We start from the raw sequence: 15,742 nt of genomic DNA on the forward strand, positions 1-15,742 counted from the left end.
TCCTCCAACTGCCCCATCCACAAAAACATAGACCTGGCCACCGAGATGGCTGCTATGTTGGCCCTAATAAGAGCCGCCGACGTCTCCCATGTTCTCTTTAACAAGACGTCCGCCTTCCTATCCATCGGGTCTCGGAGACCTGATGAGTCCTCGAATGGGATGGCCGTCTTGGTAACCTTGGCGACTGGAACATCTATTTTAGGGACTTCCTCCCATGCCCGTGTTTCCTCGGGATCAAAAGGCAGTCTATTTTTAAAGTCTCGGGAGAGTATCAACCGACGCTCTGCCTCTTTCCACTCCTCCTGGACCATTGTCTTGATGTGTTCACTTACGGGGAACACTACCTGTTTCCGGGCCACTAGTCCTCCAAACATTAAGTCCTGTCTGGACTGTGGCTTAGGGACTTCCTCTATTTGCATAGTATTTCTGACTGCCTGGACCAACTCGTCCGTGTCCTCCAGTCTGAACAGGTACTTCCTGCTCTGATCCTGTCTATCCCCCAGGATCTCGCCTTCTTCCTCCTGATCTGAATCCCGGAAGTCGGACTCCTCACTAGGGCTTGCTTCCGAAACTGGGTCTGCTTCCCACCTTGGACGCTTGCGACTTGGCCCTGGGCTGGGGGACTGACGCCGTGCGAGGCTGGCTGTAGAGGCCTGCACCTCCTCCCTTATCAGTGTTCTCATTTTGGAAAGGAGGGATGGCTGTTCCTCGCCTATGATCCTTGAGGTACAGGGTCCGCATAGGGTCTTGTTATATGTGTCTGGCAGCTTTATCCTACATACAGGGCATCGGACCGATTTGCAGGTGGCTTTTGCTGGGTCCTTCACTCCAGAGGGGGATTCTGCCGGGGTTCCCTTCTCCTAATACAGAATGGGGCATCTACTCAGATCTGGGCTGTGGGGATGGGTGGAGGAGGGTGGTCTGCGCCCTGCGCACTTACCCCTCCACCTGCTGGAGCATTTCCTTCCATCCTGCTCGATTCTGCAGAGCGATGTGGGCCTCAGGAGCGCGCGCTGGGATTCAAGGCCGGCGTGTGACGTCACCGGACGTGACGCGCGACCTCTCGCGATAGGCCGCCTCCTCCACTTCCTGCCTGGTCTGCGCGCGACCGCGCTATGCTCCTGCCGCCAGTGCCCGCTCAGCCAGCTGCTTGCGGGGAGCCGCCTCCCGCCTGCTATGGCGGTCTACTGGGGCCGCGGTCTGCCGACGCTCCTTTCTCCCGGCGCCGACCGCGCCGTCGTCCTGCCGATGCCCGCTCGGCCTGCCTCCTGCGGGGAGCTGGCCTCCACCTGTTATGGCGGTCTGCTGGAGCTGGCGGTCTGCTGGAGCTGCCGCTCCTTGCTCCCGGCGCCGACCACGCCATCCTCCTGCCGGTGCCCGCTCGGCCAGCCGCCTGCGGGGAGCCGACCATCGCCTGCTATGGCGGTGAATCCTGGAGCCGAGAGCCTCCCATAGGGAGGAACGTCGTCCTGCTCCTGGCCTTTGGAGCAGAGGGACTCCCCCTCGGAAAGTTTCGGCCCCGGGGCCTCTTGACAGGGGAAGGATTGGACTGGCTGCACGATCCCCTGAGCCCCTCCGGTAAGTCTCTCGTGTGTCCCTCCATGCAGGGACAGGAAAAACACTGAGGAAGCGGAGGTGGGACATGACCTTTTAACCTCTCGTGTGCTTTTCCTGTCCCTGTAAGGAGGAGGAGGACGTCCTCCATGGTGCTGTCATGTGGACGTCCTGGAAAATGGGGCCTCCAGCACCTACCTCCACCCGCAGAGCCACACTCCACATAGAAAATAATGGAACCTCCAGCACCCACCTCCACCCGCAGAGATGCACACCATATAGAGAATATAGAAGGATACAACTTATTTGCAAGAAACAGACTTGATAATCGAGGAGGAGGTGTCGCATTGTTTATTAGAAACGCGTATATCTGCACAGAGATTGGAGCTTCAGAGACTGGGAGTTCTGTGGAAACTGTTTGGGTAAGAATACAAGGACAGAACAATGGAAAGGACACCATTGTAGGCATTTACTACAGGCCGCCTGTGCAAGCTGAGGATATGGATGAACTCTTTATGCATCAAATGGCCAAGTTCTCCAAAAAATATGACATAGTTGTTATGGGAGATTTCAACTATCCAGACATTTGTAGGGAATCTCTCTCAGGCAAAACTAACAGGTTAAGGAAATTCTTCTCCTCTCTTGCTGACAACTTTATTTTCCAAAAGGTAGGGGTGAAAACAAGGGGATCTGCTACCTTGGATCTAATCCTTATAAACAGGGAGGAAATGGTTGAGGAGGTAAAAGTGGCTGGGACCCTAGGAGGTAGCGACCATACTATTTTAGAATTTTGTATAACTAGAGGAGGAAGAATGTGAAGACTCAGACGTCAAGGTTAGATTTCAGAAAGGCAGATTTTAAGGGATTCAGAAAGAGAATTGGAGGGATCCAATGGCTGGATATCCTTAAAGACAAAAATATCCAGGAAGGATGGGAAATCTTGAAAAATTAAATTCTCAAAGCACAATTGTTAACAATTCCGAAAAGAGGGAAGAATAGGAAGCATTTAAGGAAACCAGGATGGATGAACACAGAACTTAAGCACATGCTAAAAAGGAAGAAAGAAATGTTTATAAAATGGAAAGAGGGGAGGCATATCTAAAGAAGAATATAATGCTGTCTGCAGAACCTGCAGGGCACAAATCTGATTACTAAAGCCGACAATGAATTGAGGCTTGCAAGAGATGTCAAAAGCAATAATAAAGGATTTTGGGGATATGTCAAAAGTAAAAGAAAAAAGTCAAAGATGCTATAGGATTTTTACAGGATGAAAATGATGAAATGGTAAGACAGGATGCTGAGAAGGCCGAACTTTTAAATTCCTATTTTGCATCTGTTTTCTCTCAGAAAGGAAATGTAACATCAACTGTTCTTCACTGTCCTATTAACAGAATAGAAGAATCCAGGATATCTATAAACAGAAAGATAGTGAGTTCTCCTTCAATGGAAGTCTTTAAATAGAGGCTGGACAGACATCTGACTGGGATGATTTAGCGCCCGCCATTTTCTAAGATGGCGGCGCCCATGATCCATGATCCGGGACCACGAGACACCGGGAGCGGCACTCGGAAAGGAACCGAGGGGGTGGGAGGGGAGGTGATCGGAAGGCGGGGTGTTATGAATGAGCCACCGGAGGAGGAGAAAACAAAAATACAACTAAGTCCAGAAAACCGGAGAGGTTGGTAGCTATCAGATTGTAGACCCCTGATCCTATTCACCACAACTAACAGTAGCCGTGGGGGGCTCCTACTGTGCCCTAGACCCCTCGTCACAGCCGGAGAACTACATAAGCCTAAAGAAAGAAAGGGGAAATCTAAACTGCCCCAGAGCAGACCCCAAAGCAATAGACAGCCCCCAACATGTATTGTCGGTGAAAAACAGATGAAAACACAAACACAGACAGAAAGACAGGCTGAGCAAACGATGGGGCCCAACTAACTAGATAGGACAGGACAGAAAAGATGCTGGCTGCAATCCGCAAAAAACCCTACAAAAATGTCCCAACCGTCTGATAGGAAAAAAGGCCCTGAAGTCGCTAGACTTCAAAATCACTATATCAGCACTCAGGTATATTCTGAAAACAGAGCAAAGAGATCAACTGATCAGAGAAAAATTGAATTCAGCCAGTCCCAACCAGGACTGGCTGAATACAAACACTAAGGAAACCATACAAAATCTCATGGAATAATAGCAGGGCAAAAACTTAGCTTTTAATAGACAGGAACTAAAACTGGATGCCAGAGCTCAGAGCAGAAAGGATCACCAGCAAACCCTGCAGGGCGTCGGCTGCCTTATATCCACTCAGAAATTCCAGATGTCCAATCACACTCCGCCTGTTCAGATGACAGGTTCTTCCCATCCCAATCAATTTCACTACCTCCTTTCACCAGCAGAGGGAGTTCATCAGACATCAAAGGTGAAGGGGAAAATGAACTCACAACAGCAGGGGGGAGCAGATGATGACAGCGGCAGCCGATCGCTGCTGTCATTCAGCGACGGGGGGGGAAGATCGCTCCCCGTTAACCGTGTGGGGGGATCAGATCGGTGTCTCCAGCCATGTCCGATGCTACTGCAGCATCAGCCATGGCTGGTTTGTAATGATTCATCAAATTTCATTGATGAAATATTACTATTGCTCTGATTGGCTGTTTCACTTTTAACAGCCAATCAGAGCAATCGTAGCCACGTGGGGGCGAAGCCACCCCCCCCGTGGTGAAGTACAAAGCCCCCTGTATCTGCAGGTCGGGTGACCTTTCATTGACCCTGGTCACCCAACCCGTTAGGGGGATTTAACCCCTTAAGCCCCAAGGGAGGTTTGCACGTTAATGACCAGGCCATTTTTTACAATTCTGACCACTGTCCCTTTATGAGGTAATAACTCTGAAACACTTCCATGGATCCTGGTGATTCTGACATCGTTTTCTCGTGACATGTTGTACTTCATGTTAGTGGTAAAATTTGATTCAAATAACTTGCGTTTATTTGTGAAAAAAAAGGAAATTTGGCGAAAATTTCGCAAATTTCCAACTTTTTTTTTTTATAGGAAGTTATAAGGGTTAAAAATTTACCAGCGATTTCTCATTTTTGCAACACCATTTTGTTTTTACGGACCACATCACATTTGAAGCCACTTTGATGGATCTATATGATAGAAAATACCCAAAAGTGACACCATTCTAAAAACTGCACCCCTCAAGATGCTTAAAACCACATTTAAGAAGTTTATTAACCCTTTAGGTGCGTAACAGGAATTTTTTGAATATTTAAAAATTTGAATATTTAAATTTCACGAAAAAAATACTTCAGGTTCAATTTTTTTTATTTTACCAAGGGTAACAGGAGAAATTGGACTGCAAAATTTATTGTGCAATTTGTCCTGAGTACGCTGATACCTGATATGTAGGGGGGAACCACTGTTTCGGCGCATGGCTGAGCTCGGAAGGGAAGCAGCGCCATTTGACGTTTTTGGCTGGAATTGAGATCGGACACCATGTCGCGTTTGGAGAGCCCCTGATGTACCAAAACAGTGGAAACCCCCCACAAATGACACCATTTTGGAAACTAGACCCCCCAAGGAACTTATCTAGATGTGTGGTGAGCATTTTGACCCCTCCAGTGCTTCACAGAAGTTTATAACGCCCGGGCATGAAAATAAAAAAATCATTTTTTTTCCACAAACATGATCTTTTAGTCACCAATTTTTTTATTTTCCAAAGGGTAACAGGAGAAATTGGACCCAAAAAGTTGTTGTCCAATTTGTCCTGAGTACGCTGACACCCCATATGTGGGAGAAAACTACTGTATGGGCACACGTCGGGACTCGGAAGGGAAGTAGTGACGTCTTGGAATGCAGACTTTGATGGAATGGTCTGCGGGTGTCATGTTGCCTTTGGAGAGCTCCTAATGTACCTAAACAGTGGAAACCCCCCCACAAATGACCCCATTTTGGAAACTAGACCCCCTAAGGAACTTATCTAGATGTGTGATGAGCACTTTGAACCCCCAAGGGCTTCACACAAGTTTATAATGCCCGGGCATGAAAATAAAAAAAAAATCGTATTTTTTCCACAAACATGATCAATTAGTCCCCAATTGTTTTATTTTCCCAAGGGTAACAGGAGAAATTGGACCTCAAAAGTTGTTGTCCAATTTGTCCTGAGTACGCTGATACCCCATATGTGGGAGAAAACTACTGTATGGGCACACGTCGGGTCTCAGAAGGGAAGCAGTGACGTTTTGGAATGCAGACTTTGATGGAATGGTCTGCAAGTGTCATGTGTGTTTGGAGAGCCCCTGATGTACCTAAACTATTGAAACTCCCCACAAGTGACCCCATTTTGGAAACTAGAACCCCCACGGAACTTATCTAGATGTGTGGTGAGCACTTTGAACCCCCAAGTGCTTCACAGAAGTTTATAACGCCCAGGCGTGAAAATAAAAAGATAATTTTTTTCCACAAAAATGATATTTTTGCCCCCAATTTTTTATCTTCCTAAGGGTAACAGGAGAAATTGGACCCCAAAAGTTGTTTTGCAATTTGTCCTGAGTACGCTGATACCCCATATGTGGGGGTAAAACACTGTTTGGGCACATGGCAGAGCTTGGAAGGGAAGGAGCACCATTTGACTTTTTCAGCGCAGAATTGGCTGGAATTGAGATCAGACACCATGTTGCGTTTGGAGAGCACCTGATGTGCCCAAACAGTGGAAACCCCCAATTCTAACTCCAACCCTAACCCCAACACACCCTTAACCCTAATCTCAGCCCTAACCCGAGCCCTAACCCTAGCCCTAACCCTTATGGGAAAATAAATGGGAAATGGGAAATAAATACATTTTCTTTTAGTTTTATTATTTTTCCTTAACTAAGGGGGTGATAACGGGGGTTTGATTCACTATTTATGGCGGTTTTTATGTTTGGCAGCTGTCACACGCTAAAAGACGCTTTTTATTGTAAAAATAGTGTTACACCGTCCCTGCGTACTCACCCGGCCATCGCTCTCACGCCGCAGCCTCCCACCGCCCGACATCCACGGAGGTCGCCTCTGGCAGGTGCGCGGTCGGCGGCGTCCCTGCATGCAATGCGCATGCGCCATAGGCCGCGGCCGCGCCTCCCTCCTGCTTCTTGTGCTCCGGCTATGCGCTGACCCGGAAGCACCTCCCTGACCAATGGCAGACCAGACAGGAGCATATCAGGCTGCTTCCCCCTGTGGGAGGGGCCTGATCGTTGTGTTTCCAAGCACACTGGCCTCGCTGCATCGTGTGCTCTCAGCTCCTGCAGTTCTGTTCTTGCCTGCTCTCCACAGCAGCCTCTCAGTCCTGTCTCCGGTGTTCCTGCCATCCTACTCCAGTCCTGTCTCCAGTGTTGCTGTTCCATCCTGCTCCAGTCCTGCCGTCCTACTCCAGTCCTGCCTCCAGTGTTCCTGTTCCATCCTACTCCAGTCCTGCCGTCCTACTCCAGTCCTGCCTCCAGTGTTCCTGTTCCATCCTACTCCAGTCCTGCCGTCCTACTCCAGTCCTGCCTCCAGTGTTGCTGTTCCGTCATCTATACTTCTGTTCCACAGTCCTACTCCGGTCCATCCTGAGCCGCCCCTCTCGGTACCGGCTACCGTGGTACTCGAACCCCTGGGCCTGCTCCTAACGGTCCCTGTATAGGGGTCGGTTCCACCTGGCAGCTCGCCCGGGGCCCCTCAGTGCCACGGCCCAGAGGGTCCACTCCTGGAGTTTCCGGCTCCAGACTACCCACGCTAACAAATAGTTTTTGCATCACCACATATTGAGAGCTATAACTTTTCCGTATTTTGACCCACTGAGTCATGTGAGGTCTTATTTTTTGCGGGACGAGTTGACGTTTTCATTGGTACCATTTTCGGGCACGTGCCATTTTTTGATCGCTTTTTATTCCGATTTTTGGGACGCAGAATGAACTAAAACCAGCATTTCATGAATTTCTTTTGGGGGGGTGCGTTTACACTGTTCCGCGTGCGGCAAAATTGATAAAGCAATTTTATTCTTCGGGTCAGTACGGTTACAGCGATACCTCATTTAGGTCATTTTTTAATGTTTTGTCGGTTTTATGAAATGAAAACTATTTTATATAAAAAATAATTATTTTTGCATCACTTTATTCTGCGAGCTAGAACTTTTTTACTGATGATGCTGTATGGCAGCTCGGTTTTTGCGGGACAAGATGGCGTTTTCAGCGGTACCATGGATATTTATATGCGTCTTTTTGATCGCGCGCTATTGCATGCATTTTTTGTTCGGCGGTATGATAATAAATCATTATTTTTTGCATCGTTTTTTATTTTTATTTTTTAAGGGGTTCACTAAAGGGGTTAACTAATGGGACAGTTTTATAGGGCAGGTCGTTACGGACGCGGCGATACCAAATATGTGTACTTTTATTGTTTTGTTTTATTTATTTCCAAAAAATGAATTTATTGGGGGGAATATTTTATTTTTTCTAATTTATTAGGCGATTTTTTTTTTTTAAATTATTTTAACACTTTTTTTTTTTTTTTTACTTTATTACATTGTCCCAGGTGGGACATCACTGTCCTGTGACAGATCTCCGATCTGTCACATCACAGATCACTGTGACTGATCAGCAATCTGTCACAGGCACTACACTAGCTTCCTCCTTGCCTGCGCTTTGCAGGCATGAGGAAGCCAGCTCCCTGCAGTCCCCCGAAAGCCCCCGTCGCCATCTTGGATTCGGGGGCCTGCAGGAATGGAGCCCCCCGCAGCAGCGCTGCACATTGCGCTGCCGTGGGGGGCTCAGGGAAGCACGGAGGGAGCCCCCTCCCTGCCGATGCTTCCCTTTAACCCCCGGTACACCTTGATCGTGTTTGATCGCGGTGTACAAGGGGTTAACGTGTCGGGGGCGGTCCGTGACCACCCCTGACACATTGTGCGGGGTGTCAGCTGTGATAATCAGCTGACACCCGGCCTTGATCAGCGGCGCTCACCAAGTGGGCGCCGCTGATCGCTATGACGTACTATCCCATCCCTGGGGATTAAGTCCCAGGGAACATGGACGGGATAGCACGTCATATGGGATTATTTCCATTTTCCCGTTAGGGTTAGGGCTAGGGTTGGGGCTGAGATTAGGGTTAGGGGTGTGTTGTGGTTAGGGTTGGAGTTATAATTGGGGGTTTCCACTGTTTGGGCACATCAGGTGCTCTCCAAACGCAACATGGTGTCTGATCTCAATTCCAGCCAATTCTGCGCTGAAAGTCAAATGGTGCTCCTTCCCTTCCAAGCTCTGCCATGCGCCCAAACAGTGTTTTACCCCCACATATGGGGTATCAGCGTACTCAGGACAAATTGCAAAATAACTTTTGGGGTCCAATTTCTCCTGTTACCCTTAGGAAAATAAAAAATTGGGGGCAAAAATATCATTTTTGTGGAAAAAAATGATCTTTTTATTTTCACGCCCGGGCGTTATAAACTTCTGTGAAGCACTTGGGGGTTCAAAGTGATCACCACACATCTAGATAAGTTCCTTGGGGGGGTCTAGTTTCCAAAATGAGGTCACTTGTGGGGATTTTCCACTGTTTTGGTACATCAGGGGTTTTCCAATCGCGACATGGTGTCCAATCTCAATTCCAGCCAAAAACGTCAAATGGCGCTGCTCCCCTTCCGAGCTCTGCCATGTGCCCAAATAGTGGTTTACCCCCACATGTGGGGTATCAGCGTACTCAGGACAAATTGCACAATAACCTTTAGGGTCCTGTTACCCTTGGGAAAATAAAAATTGGGGGTGAAAAGATCATTTTTGTGGAAAAAATATGATTTTTTAACTGTACTGCTGTACGTTATAAACTTCTGTGAAGCCCTTGTGGGTTCAAAGTTCTCACCACATATCTAGATAAGTTCCTTTGGGGGTCTAGTTTCCAAAATGGGGTCACTTGTGGGGGGTTTCTACTGTTTAGGTACAGCAGGTGCTCTCCAAACATGACAGGGCGTTCGATCAGAATTCCAGCCAATTTTGCACTGAAAAAGTCAAACTGTGCTCCTTCCCTTCTGAGCTCAGCCATGCGCCGAAACAGTGGTTCCCCCCCACATATCAGGTATCAGTGTACTCAGGACAAATTGCACAATAACTTTTGCAGTCCAATTTCTATGGTTACCCTTGGTAAAATAAAAAAAAATTGAACCTGAAGTATTTTTTTTGTGAAAAAAAAAGTTAAATATTCATTTTTTTTTTTAAATATTAAAAAAATTCCTGTGACGCACCTAAAGGGTAATTAAACTTTTTGAAAGTGGTTTTGAGCACCTTAAGGGGTGCAGTTTTTAGAATGGTGTCACTTTTGGGTATTTTCTATCATATAGACCCCTCAAAGTGGCTTCAAATGTGGTGTGGTCCGTAAAAATAAAATGGTGTTGCAAAAATGAGAAATCGCTGGTCAATTTTTAACCCTTAACTTCCTAACAAAAAAAAAATTTTGTTCCAAAATTGTGCCGATGTAAAGTAAACATGTGGGAAATGTTACTTATCAAGTTTTTTGTGTGCCGTATCTCTGTGATTTAGGGGCATAAAAATTCAAAGTTGGAAAAGTTCCGTTTCCGTTTTTTTCACAAATAAACGCAAGTTATTTGAATCAAATTTTACCACTAACATGAAGTACAATATGTCACGAGAAAACAATGTCTGAATCACCGGGATCCATGGAAGCGTTTCAGAGTTATTACCTCATAAAAGGGACAGTGGTCAGAATTGTAAAAATTGGCCCGGTCATGAATGTGCAAACCACACTTGGGGCTTAAGGGGTTAACTGTGGTTTGTCACATCTTTGAAAAGCAAAGTTCAGTTTCCGTAGCCCTACCCAGGCCTGATTACTGCCACACCTATACTCAATCAAAAAATTACTTAAATAGGACCTGACTGACAAAGTGAAGTAGACAAAAAGATCCTCAAAAGGTAGACATCATGCTGCGATGCGAAGAAATGCATGAACAAATGAGATGGAAAGTAATTCATATCTATCAGTCTGGAAAAGGTTATACAGCCATTTCTAAAGCTTTGTTATTCCAGCGAACCACGGTGAGACCCATTATCCACAAATGGAGAAAACATGGTACAGTGGTGAAACTTCCCAGGAGTGGTCTGGTCATTAAAGTAAAAAAAATACTGGGGGGATGAAAAGGTTATTGAAATTGGCATTTTTTAAAGTTTATTTTATATGAAAAAAATATTTTCTACCTGACAGGAGCCTGTACAGTCTGTATCTACAATAATATATACCTGACAGGAGCCCGTACAGTCTATATCTACAATAATATATACCTGACAGGAGCCCGTACAGTCTGTATCTACAATAATATATACCTGACAGGAGCCCGTACAGTCTGTATCTACAATAATATATACCTGACAGGAGCCCGTACAGTCTGTATCTACAATAATATATACCTGACAGGAGCCCATACAGTCTATATCTACAATAATATATACCTGACAGGAGCCCGTACAGTCTGTATCTACAATAATATATACCTGACAGGAGCCCGTACAGTCTGTATCTACAATAATATATACCTGACAGGAGCCCGTACAGTCTATATCTACAATAATATATACCTGACAGGAGCCCGTACAGTCTGTATCTACAATAATATATACCTGACAGGAGCCCGTACAGTCTATATCTACAATAATATATACCTGACAGGAGCCCGTACAGTCTGTATCTACAATAATATATACCTGACAGGAGCCCGTACAGTCTGTATCTACAATAATATATACCTGACAGGAGCCCGTACAGTCTGTATCTACAATAATATATACCTGACAGGAGCCCATACAGTCTATATCTACAATAATATATACCTGACAGGAGCCCGTACAGTCTGTATCTACAATAATATATACCTGACAGGAGCCCGTACAGTCTGTATCTACAATAATATATACCTGACAGGAGCCCGTACAGTCTATATCTACAATAATATATACCTGACAGGAGCCCATACAGTCTATATCTACAATAATATATACCTGACAGGAGCCCGTACAGTCTATATCTACAATAATATATACCTGACAGGAGCCCGTACAGTCTATATCTACAATAATATATACCTGACAGGAGCCCGTACAGTCTGTATCTACAATAATATATACCTGACAGGAGCCCATACAGTCTATATCTACAATAATATATACCTGACAGGAGCCCATACAGTCTATATCTACAATAATATATACCTGACAGGAGCCTGTACAGTCTGTATCTACAATAATATATACCTGACAGGAGCCCGTACAGTCTGTATCTACAATAATATATACCTGACAGGAGCCCGTACAGTCTATATCTACAATAATATATACCTGACAGGAGCCCGTACACTCTGTATCTACAATAATATATACCTGACAGGAGCCTGTACAGTCTGTATCTACAATAATATATACCTGACAGGAGCCCATACAGTCTATATCTACAATAATATATACCTGACAGGAGCCCGTACAGTCTGTATCTACAATAATATATACCTGAAAGGAGCCCATACACTCTGTATCTACAATAATATATACCTGACAGGAGCCCATACAGTCTCTATCTACAATAATATATACCTGACAGGAGCCCATACAGTCTCTATCTACAATAATATATACCTGACAGGAGCCCATACAGTCTATATCTACAATAATATATACCTGACAGGAGCCCGTACAGTCTATATCTACAATAATATATACCTGACAGGAGCCCGTACAGTCTATATCTACAATAATATATACCTGACAGGAGCCCGTACAGTCTATATCTACAATAATATATACCTGACAGGAGCCCGTACAGTCTATATCAACAATATATACCTGACAGGAGCCCGTACAGTCTGTATCTACAATAATATATACCTGACAGGAGCCCGTACAGTCTATATCTACAATAATATATACCTGACAGGAGCCCATACAGTCTATATCTACAATAATATATTCCTGACAGGAGCCCGTACAGTCTGTATCAACAATATATACCTGACAGGAGCCCGTACAGTCCATATCTACAATAATATATACCTGACAGGAGCCGGTACAGTCTATATCTACAATAATATATACCTGACAGGAGCCGGTACAGTCTCTATCTACAATAATATATACCTGACAGGAGCCCATACAGTCTATATCTACAATAATATATACCTGACAGGAGCCCGTACAGTCTATATCTACAATAATATATACCTGACAGGAGCCCGTACAGTCTATATCTACAATAATATATACCTGACAGGAGCCCGTACAGTCTATATCTACAATAATATATACCTGACAGGAGCCCGTACAGTCTATATCAACAATATATACCTGACAGGAGCCCGTACAGTCTGTATCTACAATAATATATACCTGACAGGAGCCCGTACAGTCTATATCTACAATAATATATACCTGACAGGAGCCCATACAGTCTATATCTACAATAATATATTCCTGACAGGAGCCCGTACAGTCTGTATCAACAATATATACCTGACAGGAGCCCGTACTGTCCATATCTACAATAATATATACCTGACAGGAGCCGGTACAGTCTATATCTACAATAATATATACCTGACAGGAGCCCGTACAGTCTATATCTACAGTAATATATACCTGACAGGAGCCCATACAGTCTATATCAACAATATATACCTGACAGGAGCCCGTACAGTCTATATCTACAATAATATATACCTGACAGGAGCGCATACAGTCTATACAATAATATATACCTGACAGGAGCCCATACAGTCTGTATCTACAATAATTTATACCTGACAGGAGCCCGTACAGTCTATATCTACAATAATATATACCTGACAGGAGCCCATACAGTCTGTATCTACAATAATATGTACCTGACAGGAGCCCATACAGTCTATATCTACAATAATATATACCTGACAGGAGCCCATACAGTCTATATCTACAATAATATATACCTGACAGGAGCGCATACAGTCTATACAATAATATATACCTGACAGGAGCCCATACAGTCTGTATCTACAATAATTTATACCTGACAGGAGCCCATACAGTCTATATCTACAATAATATATACCTGACAGGAGCCCATACAGTCTATATCTACAATAATATATACCTGACAGGAGCCCGTACAGTCTATATCTACAATAATATATACCTGACAGGAGCCCGTACAGCCTATATCTACAATATATACCTGACAGGAGCATGTACAGTCTGTATCTACAATAATATATACCTGACAGGAGCCCATACAGTCTATATCTACAATAATATATACCTGACAGGAGCCCATACAGTCTATATCTACAATAATATATACCTGACAGGAGCCCATACAGCCTATATCTACAATATATACCTGACAGGAGCATGTACAGTCTGTATCTACAATAATATATACCTGACAGGAGCCCATACAGTCTATATCTACAATAATATATACCTGACAGGAGCCCATACAGTCTATATCTACAATAATATATACCTGACAGGAGCCCGTACAGTCTATATCTACAATAATATATACCTGACAGGAGCCCATACAGCCTATATCTACAATATATACCTGACAGGAGCATGTACAGTCTGTATCTACAATAATATATACCTGACAGGAGCCCATACAGTCTATATCTACAATAATATATACCTGACAGGAGCCCGTACAGTCTATATCTACAATAATATATACCTGACAGGAGCCCGTACAGTCTATATCTACAATAATATATACCTGACAGGAGCCCATACAGTCTGTATCTACAATAATATATACCTGACAGGAGCCCATACAGTCTATATCTACAATAATATATACCTGACAGGAGCCCATACAGTCTATATCTACAATAATATATACCTGACAGGAGCCCGTACAGTCTGTATCTACAATAATATATACCTGACAGGAGCATGTACAGTCTGTATCTACAATAATATATACCTGACAGGAGCCCATACAGTCTATATCTACAATAATATATACCTGACAGGAGCCCGTACAGTCTATATCTACAATAATATATACCTGACAGGAGCCCGTACAGTCTATATCTACAATAATATATACCTGACAGGAGCCTGTACAGTCTATATCTACAATAATATATACCTGACAGGAGCCCGTACAGTCTATATCTACAATAATATATACCTGACAGGAGCCTGTACAGTCTATATCTATAATAATATATACCTGACAGGAGCCCATACAGTCTAGCATCTTCAGTAGTGAGCCGGCTAGACTGTATGGGCTGCAGTTAGGACCTGGAAGGAGCCCATATATTCTGCTGGCTTTAATCATTTATACCTTGAAGGAGCACATACATTCTAGGCTCAACCGGAAATGGAGTCTTCTCTTCCTGTCTCTGCTGTCAGAACACGCCCCCCTCCCCCCCCCGTTATGACTCCCCCCCGGAACTGACGTCACACAGCCTATACGTGAGTTTGCACTCTGCGGGGAAGGACAGTTTTTTAGTGGGCTTGTCGGGGGTTGGAGTGTTTGTGAGCTGCAGCGCTGATTGGTTCATCATGGCAGTGAAGGCGGCGCATTTATGAGAGCGCTCGTCTCAGATCCAGATCCTGGGGCAGGCTGGGAAGGTGGAAGACGCGTATTCAGGAGCGCGCGCATTAGTATCTCTCCGCGCTAGTGATGGGAAGTTCGGCTCTTTTTGGTGATCCGGCTCATGTGGCTCCGCTCACCATAAAGAGCCGAATCTTTTGGCTTTTTAAACGGCTCTTTTTTTTTTAAATAGAAAAACGTTTTCCACAGTGATCATTCTAGGTCTTTGCCTGTACAGTGAGGCCTCATTATGCCCCTGTATAAGGATCTAGTGACGCAGTGTAGACTGTTATTCAGCATTGCTGTTTCCTCAGATTGTCAGCTCTTGTGATCAGACCCCGGCTCCTCGCTCCGGTCTCTCCTGTACAGTGAGGCCTCATTATGCCCCTGTATAAGGATCTAGTGACGCAGTGTAGACTGTTATTCAGCATTGCTGTTTCCTCAGATTGTCAGCTCTTGTGATCAGGCCCCCGCTCCTCGCTCCGGTCTCTCCTGTACAGTGAGGCCTCATTATACCCCTGTATAAAGATCTAGTGACGCAGTGTAGACTGTTATTCAGCATTGCTGTTTCCTCAGATTGTCAGCTCTTGTGATCAGGCCCCGGCTCCTCGCTCC

The 15,742-nt window shown here is 44.8% G+C and overlaps 1 protein-coding gene across 7 annotated transcripts in view; it reads right to left on the bottom strand.

Annotated features, from left to right (window-relative positions):
* The window catches only part of LOC141059284 (uncharacterized), a 47,059-nt gene extending 32,069 nt beyond the window's left edge, over positions 1-14,990 (bottom strand). For 4 of the 7 annotated variants that reach the window (XM_073555601.1, XM_073555600.1, XM_073555599.1 and 1 more), the window contains exon 1: positions 14,762-14,899. In XM_073555601.1, coding sequence (XP_073411702.1) covers positions 14,762-14,869 — 108 coding nt within the window. In that variant the 5' untranslated portion in view covers positions 14,870-14,899. Of the gene's footprint in view, positions 1-14,761 lie in introns of all 7 variants that reach the window. The other 3 variants (XM_073555603.1, XM_073555602.1, XM_073555604.1) reach the window with 3 other exon arrangements.
* Between the last annotated feature and the right edge of the window lie 752 nt (positions 14,991-15,742).

This window comes from Dendrobates tinctorius, unplaced genomic scaffold (genome assembly GCF_039654945.1).
Source record: "Dendrobates tinctorius isolate UK_male_01 unplaced genomic scaffold, ASM3965494v1 ptg000226l, whole genome shotgun sequence".
In the NCBI taxonomy this organism is placed as follows: Eukaryota; Metazoa; Chordata; class Amphibia; order Anura; family Dendrobatidae; genus Dendrobates; species Dendrobates tinctorius.